Source organism: Haplochromis burtoni, unplaced genomic scaffold (genome assembly GCF_018398535.1).
Source record: "Haplochromis burtoni strain Fernald_Lab_line unplaced genomic scaffold, NCSU_Asbu1 Contig_581, whole genome shotgun sequence".
NCBI lineage: Eukaryota > Metazoa > Chordata > Actinopteri > Cichliformes > Cichlidae > Haplochromis > Haplochromis burtoni.
In genome coordinates, this window is record NW_024582942.1 from 55,154 (window position 1) to 63,699 (window position 8,546).

At 43.6% G+C, this 8,546-nt stretch overlaps 1 protein-coding gene across 1 annotated transcript in view; it reads left to right on the plus strand.

Moving 5' to 3' along the window:
- Positions 1-6,019, plus strand: part of thbs3a (thrombospondin 3a) — a 31,866-nt gene extending 25,847 nt beyond the window's left edge. The window contains 6 exon segments of the mRNA XM_042214517.1: positions 306-484; positions 758-806; positions 890-1,086; positions 1,253-1,425; positions 3,315-3,454; positions 4,783-6,019. Coding sequence (XP_042070451.1) covers positions 306-484; positions 758-806; positions 890-1,086; positions 1,253-1,425; positions 3,315-3,454; positions 4,783-4,844 — 800 coding nt within the window. The 3' untranslated portion in view covers positions 4,845-6,019.
- The last annotated feature ends 2,527 nt before the right edge of the window (positions 6,020-8,546 follow it).

Below are 8,546 nucleotides of genomic sequence, written 5' to 3' on the forward strand. Positions count from 1 at the left end.
TCTGGTGCAAATTACTGACCTCTGTCATCATTTTAGGTGGGGGAACTTGCACAATCGGTGGCTGACTAAATACTTTTTTGCCCCACTGTACATTCATGTTGTTTTGTTGTATTTGCCATCAAAGTGTTTCTAATGTTGGTATTACCCTCAGTGAATTTTGAATGTACAGGTCAACAGTAGCAAAGCTGTGAACTGTGTTTTTCTGGCAGTAAATAGAACTGTGTCGTCTGCACAGAGAAGTAACTTTATTCATAGAAATCCTGCGAAGGTCTAGATTTAAACCACTCCATCGTGTCCGTCTGCAGTGAACGGTATCGGAGATGTCTGTGAGAACGACTTTGATAACGACGCTGTGATGGATTTGTTCGATGTGTGCCCGGAGAGTGCCGAGGTCACTCTGACAGACTTCAGAGCCTATCAGACTGTCATCCTGGACCCGGAGGGTGACGCACAGATTGACCCCAACTGGGTGGTGCTGAATCAGGTAACTTTGGTAGTCTTATGTGAATATGGCTGGTTATCAAGTACAACTGTTTCTCTACCTGTTCTTTACTAGAAAATGTGTATAATCGCTTGTCCATTGGCGTTAAACAGTCGGTAAAAGCATTAACAAGAAGATGTAACTGATACTAACCTTTCTTTCTGGTGGACTGGAAGCCTATTTTGCTCATTTCCAGCACCAGCTGGACTCTACTACCATATTTGTCTCAGGCTATAAACAATAACTGCCTGTGTGATCTCGATGCTCTTTCCTCAGGGTATGGAGATTGTCCAGACGATGAACAGCGATCCTGGTTTAGCCGTAGGTACGAGTTCCACTTTAAAGTGGAGAATTCACAGCTGTCCTCTGGTCCTCGAGCAGATCATCACCTCCTCCGTTTGTCTGCAGGCTACACGGCATTTAATGGCGTTGACTTCGAGGGAACGTTCCACGTCAACACGGTTACGGACGACGACTACGCTGGCTTCATCTTTGGCTACCAGGATTCATCCAGCTTCTATGTGGTGATGTGGAAACAGACAGAGCAGGCTTACTGGCAATCCATACCTTTCAGAGCCATGGCCCAGCCCGCACTGCAGCTCAAGGTTTCTACTCTCTTCTACTGTCCTTTAATGCACATTTAATCAGCAGAAACCAGTATTGCATCATGTGTTGGCAGGTTGTAATGCCTGCTGGTCATTCTTGAAGAGTTTAGTTGTCTCATTCAGGACGTTGCACCCCCTGAACTTTCTCCCTGTGTTCATCCTGCAGGCGGTAAAGTCTCGGACCGGACCAGGTGAGTTCCTGAGGAATGCCTTGTGGCACACGGGAGATACATCTGGAGAGGTGAAGCTGCTCTGGAAGGACCCACGAAACACCGGCTGGATGGACAAAACGTCCTACCGCTGGCAGCTCAGCCACCGACCGCAGGTGGGATACATCAGGTGAGAGCACAGGCAGACCCTCAGGGAGGTCTGACTAAAGTATCTTAAATACTGCAGTGTGACAGTATCCTGTACTACACTCTTATTTGGATGTACTCCATAGCACATGCAGAGTGCAGGACTGGAACTTGAGTACTATGTAGTACTCTCGCTCTGTGGTTTTAACTCTGTTTTTTAGTGTAGTACTAAAGCCTGCAGTATATATTCTGCTGTAGTAAAGATATCATGAATAATCTGTAGAACAAATACTGCAGTAGCCTAGATATACTCTGTTGTACTCACACCTTGCAGCTTTGTTAAAAGATCTTCACTTGTGCAGATACTACAGTAGTCTGTAACAGTGAGTACTCATTTGTTGTAGCACAAATATATTATATATACTAAGTGCAGATACTGCAGTACTCTGTAGTACTCCCTCAGCCTGCAGCTGTGTCCCTCACGCTCATCTATTTTCTGTCTCTTTCTTTCTTTTCTCTTTACTGCATTCTTCACCCTCTGAAACTTCTTTGTGGCTTCGGGGCCCCCCGGTACTCCATTGTACTCGTCTCCATGACGACCAAAGCCCTGGCAAGAATCCACCTCCGAGGCCATTGATATGCAGATCATACGGAGAGACGGCGACACACTGAAAAACTTTATCCCGTAAAATATCTACTGTACCCACTCGAAGTGCTAAATCAGTCGTTGATAAGACCTCGAGTCACGTTACCGAAAAGTGAGCCTGACGCAGATCGACTCAAAGTTACACTCTTCCTCCGTGCTGTTTTATTTCTGTAATACATTTGTATATATTAGATTGATTGATATTAAATGTTACAGTGTTGCAACGCTCACTGAAGGATAAATGATCGGATTCTGGTTCTTCCAGTGAGTGTCACGATTCTCAAAACGTTTACGTTTTTGGAAATGGCGGCAGATTAAAAAAAAGGTCTGGATTCACATTCTTCAGCCGGTCAGGAGGAGAAAGAGAAAAGCAAAGAAATAAAGGCAGCGAGGCAGGAGGAGGAGGAGGTTTTCAGAAAGTCTCTTCAGAGAGTCGTTAAAGAGAGAGAGTCCCAGGTTGTTCGCACTCTGTCTTTGCATTTTTCAGCTCAGTACTTCAGAGCTGCTGCTGAGACTTTCTGTGCAGTTTGGACATGTGACTGAAAATAAAGAGTGCAGAAATGAAGGTTTTACCTCCAATCTGTTTGCATCGTTTCATTAAAACTTAGTACGTCTGATGATTTGTCCAAATGTCGCACAAATATTCAGAAAATGAGAAAAAAAACGTTTACTTATTTATTACAGACATTATGTGAAAATTAGGTTTTCATCCTACTTCATACACTCTTCTGGGTATCCACGTAATTCCCAATCCGATCTATTATTTATCCCAAGGAATGTTTGGTTTCTAACAGGCTTGTATTTCAAGCTTGGGTTCAGGTTCTATTCAATTCAATTCAATTTTATTTATATAGCGCCAAATCACAACAACAGTCGCCTCAAGGCGCTTCATAGATACAGAGAAAAACCCAACAATCATATGACCCCCTATGAGCACTTTGGCGACAGTGGGAAGGAAAAACTCCCTTTTAACAGGAAGAAACCTCCGGCAGAACCAGGCTCAGGGAGGGGCGGCCATCTGCTGCGACCGGTTGGGGTGAGAGGCGGTTCTGCCTCGGAGCGTTCCAGAGTTCATGTTCATCTTTAGGAAACTTCTGTCTCCAAACGTCACAGCAGTCTCTTCTGGAGTGTTTGCATTTTTATCTCTGAAGCTGCTGGATTTACAATCCTTACCGATCATTTACCCGAGAATCATTTATTTGCTCGCCTGATGCCTGATGCTAGCATTCATCCATAGGAATGATTGGCTTCTAACCTGGAGCATCGCCGTGTTCCTGTGGTTTTAGGGTAAAGCTGTTTGAAGGGACACGCGTGGTGGCAGACTCTGGCGTTGTGGTCGACACCACCATGAGAGGAGGACGGCTCGGTGTCTTCTGCTTCTCCCAGGAAAACATCATCTGGTCCAACCTGCGCTACAGATGCAATGGTAGGACCGCCGACCCTGCTTGGCATTATTTTGTCGTTTTATTTGTTTCTGGGGAGTCCTGGAATATTTTGATAAGCCTTTTACGGTGCTAATATGTCACTGCCATGTTGAAGTGGACGATTGTGTTACCAGTGACACCGATTCACCTTCAGACTTTTCAGTTTTTCCTGAACATACAAGAAGTTCTTAAAACAAGCCCATAAAATCCCAAAACCTTGCCTGATTTAAATACCACTGATCCAAGATCATCTTCTCGCATGGCTGGATGACTTCCTGGAAGCTCGTTCTGACCACAAACATGCAAACACCAGCTTCTGTCCTGAAGGGATCCTAGCGTTGTTTCAAGGATCATCACGACTGATGAGAGCTGGATCTGCAGCTGCCACCAAGCAGTTTTCAGCTCGAGAGTCCACAGTTCCCAAGTACAGAGGCACCTTGTCAGGAACCTGGTGAGGACTGACCCAAGAGCTTGATGATTCATGGAGTTGTGAAAATCTGTGAAATGTGAACACTTTTTATTTCCCTGCTGTTACACCAACTTAGTCTTTGCTCACCACTTGGAGCTGTTGTCCCATTTGGCTCGTTGTGACTTCATCCACAAAGTAAACACTTGTTAAAGGATCACTGTTTTGACGCACAGGTCCAGCGCATATCACAGTTACACCAGTACAAGTGCAGTGCACCTCTGCACTGGCCCAGAGGAAGGAAGATGATCTTGAATGGGAGATTGGCTAATCTGTAGTGAGGCAGGGTTTTTACTTTTGGCCGTAAAAGGCTGATGAATGTTGTCGTCACCCTGCTGATGTCTACTGAAAATCTCAGTCACCTCGACCTCAAGGTTGGGGGTCAGGTTTTCTGAAAGGTTTGTGAACACACTGATAACTCCATAAAGATGTCTTTAAGATTTTCAAATTGATGCCATAGTTTCATCTACAAGCAGGCTGAGGGGCAACACTGGCTCAGGAGATCCACGCTGACCCGCTCTAACCAGAACCTGACCATGTGCAGTCCAGTTCTGCTCCGCTGAGCTCAGAGTCTGCAGAGCCCCCTGCAGTCCAAGATGTTGGAGCTGGTGTTTGTTCCTGAAATGAAATACTCAGAGGAAAGGCGCAAAATTATGCACAATTAGAAGCTCACATGCATTAATATTTAATAACCCATCGTCCTTCCTATTCATTTTACCTCTCATGTCTGCAGAACTAAAAAAAATCCCAATGAGATCAGGGCTTAAAGACTTGTGTCCACTTTTCAGTCGGTATCTGCAGGAAGTACAACCTGCTGACTCTGACAACTGATGAACTTTCTGCTCATTTCCTTCTTTATTCCAGACACGGTGCCTGAAGACTTCCAGACGCATCGTAAACAAGTTCTGATGCACATTCAGGTCTGAGAGCTGCAGAGGGACTGTTAACACAACCCCACACACACCATTAAAACGAGTACACACACAGCTTCTCTGAACCCACTTTAACTGTAGTCTGAACGCCAGCTGAGAAAGTCCAGTCTGAATGAGTGTGTTTATGTGTGTGTCACGAATGAAGCGAAGGAGAGAAAGCAGCCAAAGAGCGAACAGTCTGGGGGAAGCACCTGAACGCATCATCGGGGTCCTTCTACGTGACGTTTGAGTGTCTCGGTTTATTTTTTTAATATAAACATGGAAACATACGACAGAAACTAAAGAGAAGAAGAATAGGTCCACGTTAACATTTAGTGTATGATAGTAATGATATGTACCTTTTTTTTAACTGTAGGAGAAGCTGTGCATCTCAGTCTGTCTCATTAATAACCGGAGCGAAATGGAGAAAGAGTCCGAACCAAAATGTGTCAGTATGCACGTCACGTACACGTGACATCACTAAACCTTTGGAGGGTTTATCTTGAATTTCTTTGGAAGCCAAAATCACAACTGACCCTAAAATCACATTAACGCCCTCACGGTGGTTCTAGGACTTTTCCATCTGCAGGTGAAGCTAAGTAAGAGTGAAGAACAGCAGCTTCAGTCCGTGAATATTCCTGTTTCGTTTTTCTCGTGAGCCTGCATCCTCGATCATCTCCTGTCCAGTTTGCTGTGAAGCTCTAGCGAACGAAATAATCCAGATTTGCTTCTTTTATATCTGAACAGCGATGCAGCGTGAAAGCTTGTTGCTTCATCTCGATGACATGTCGGCGCGCTCGTCGTGTTCCCCCAGACTCTCCTCTCTCTGCTTGTTACTGATCTGGGTTTATTTCACGTTCATCACCGATGTTTAAATCAGACAAAGACGTATAAATCAGCATCCTGACAGCCAGAAACACACACACAGACTTCATTTCCAAAACAGTGTGCGTCCTCTTAAACAAAGAAGAAGGAACAAAGATTTCTGAATAATTTTTGGACCTTTTTAAAAAAATCTGATTGTGTCAGTTTAACTGAGCAGCAAACACAAACCTCTCGTGCTGAGACCTGATAAGCTAACGTTACAGAGAAGTCTGATTCAAACAAAAAGTGAAATGTATGTTTTGTGTTTCTTCAAATGTAATGTAATATGTTTGTTGAAATAAACCCAACCATGACTTTTCCTACAATCCTGGTTTCACGTTTCATGATTACTTAGCAGAGGCGCTCAGACTGATGCACCTGCTGCTGCACGTTTTGCATCTTTGCATCTGCCTGCAGCGCTGCCCTGCGCACAGAGATCAGCGCATGCACATGCGTTTGCACATGAAGCAAATCGCTCCTTAAACTATTCAGCTGTCACAATTATCAACCACACAGACGATTCAAAAGGCTACTTCTGTTTGAAATGACCAATTCGTTTTTATTTAGAGACAAAGATATTATCACACACGTGTTATGGTTGACAGATGATGACAAAAAAAAGTAAATAATTCAATCACACGTACGAGCTAACTGAAGCACTGACGAGCAGCTTTCTTCTTGCTGTCAGTGTTTCTGTAAGAAGCCACGAGCAGAAAGCAGCTGTTCATGGGCTGCGTTCACTCTGCAGGTCTTGATGCTCAATTCCGATTTTTGATCAAATCCATTTTTTTGTCTGCTCGTTCACACTACAAATAAAATGCGACAGCAAACGCGCTCTAGTGTGAACGCTCAAAGCGGCCCGCATGCGCAAAAGAAGACGTCACACACAACGCGCTCTGTTTAGACCCAGAGCAACAGTATGTTTGACTGATGGCCTTAATATAAAGACTTCGGACTTCATGTTTCCCAATTTTTGCTTTAAGTTATTCTGTTATTTACATAATAATGTAAATAACCTAATAATGATCCTTATTGCTGTTTGAGAGGAGCGCTGCTTCAAAGGATAGCTGCAGGTTTCTGTCAGAATCAGCAGGTTATACAGAACAAAGAAAATGTTCACGTTTCTCCAACGTTGTCTTCCCAGCAGTTTCACTGGATGGCCAGGAAGCGATCGCGATGTCTTCTCTGGCGCTGATAATTGGCGTCTGTCTTTTGTCAGTGACGTAAAAGACGGGTTTAATGCGACTTGACCATCAAACAGCAGTCGCTTTCTGAAACATCGGATATGTATCAGATTCAGCACCACATACGAAAGTGACCCAGATCGGATTTGAAAATATCGGATTTGTGCCGTTCACACTGTCACACCATGATCGGATAGATGGTCGCAGAGGGTCAGAAAAATCGGATTTGATGCGCTTTCGCCTGCAGTGTGAACGCAGCCTTAGTGGCATCACTGAAGGCGCCTCTGGTGCCATGTTTTGCTAAAAAGAAATGTATGGACTGCAAAATGTATTTAGGAACAGGTGTGTGAAAAAGAGGCGTTAAAAGAATCAGCCTTTGTTTTTCCCAACAAGCTGTTTGATATCACAGCGACGCAAGTGCAGCCTCGTCTCTGCGGCACAGCTTTGCTGTCACTCTGATGACGTAAAGGCAGCGTTACTCTGATGACGTGAAAGCTGTCTGCGTCTCCAAACAAGCTAAACAGTTTGCTCAGGCCAAATATCCACGACGTCTCATCGTTGCTCTTAAGCTTTATGAGCTATTTCAGTCAGGCGGCCTCATCACTGGAAATGAAACGATAAAAGCTTTTTGTTTAAGCTTTTAAACTTCGTAACAACGTGGAGGACAAAACTGTGGGTTAGCTCGTGATTTGTAATCTACCTCGTCTCTGAGCTCCAGCGCTGCTTTTGCTCTCTCGCTGGCCTGGAAGGGAGGGGGCGGGGTCGTGACCCCTGGGCCGGGGAGGCCGGGACGAGTGCAATATTGGAGGGGAGATATGACAACAGCGCACCACATCCCGGACCTGCCCGACCCCGGGAGGAAACTCGCCACACACCCTAAAACGCACAGCCGTGTTTCCGTGACTACAGAGGATATTACATCATAGCTGACATTGTAGAACAAGCTCATTTTAATAACCTCGTAATCCTAATCTCTCCTCAGACTAAACCCTGATGCACACTTTGCTTTCAACACACAAAGTTTGGATTACTGCATGTAATAGTAATTATATACAACTCAGAAACGCATGCACCTGAGTAGCAATATTATGCAGTATTATTTTGTTTAAAGCTACACGTTAATTTTAAGATTGTTGTACATTTATCAGGTTTTATTTGTTTGTTTTTAATTTTTAACCAAACACAAAACATTCAGCTGCCAGTAATACAACTTATAACTTATTTATCGTCCATTAGTTATCATGACTTTACAGAAAGTTACAGGTAAATAAGAGAAAAGTAAAGTTAGGATTGCGATTCCGCATGTGACAAATAAGGGATCTTCACAGGATTTATGTGTGTGTGAAGGTTACACACGTCTGTCTTTAAAGTTGTCTGTGGAACACATGTCGCTATCTTTAATTTATTTTAAACGGTAACACTAATGAGGAAAAACACAGCTGAAAACAAGTTTTACACTTTTGTACCTTGATAAATACACTTGTACTTAACAACTTGTTCTTTTAGTTAAACATCTTCCAGCGAAAGATGTTACAAAAACTAAATGAACATGTTATACAGAAAATGATGAGTTTTATATTCAATGCAAAAAATCATTTTCCGATTGGACATAAACATTTATAAACATTTAGCCATCACAATTATATTATAACAAACTAATGAAGTAGAA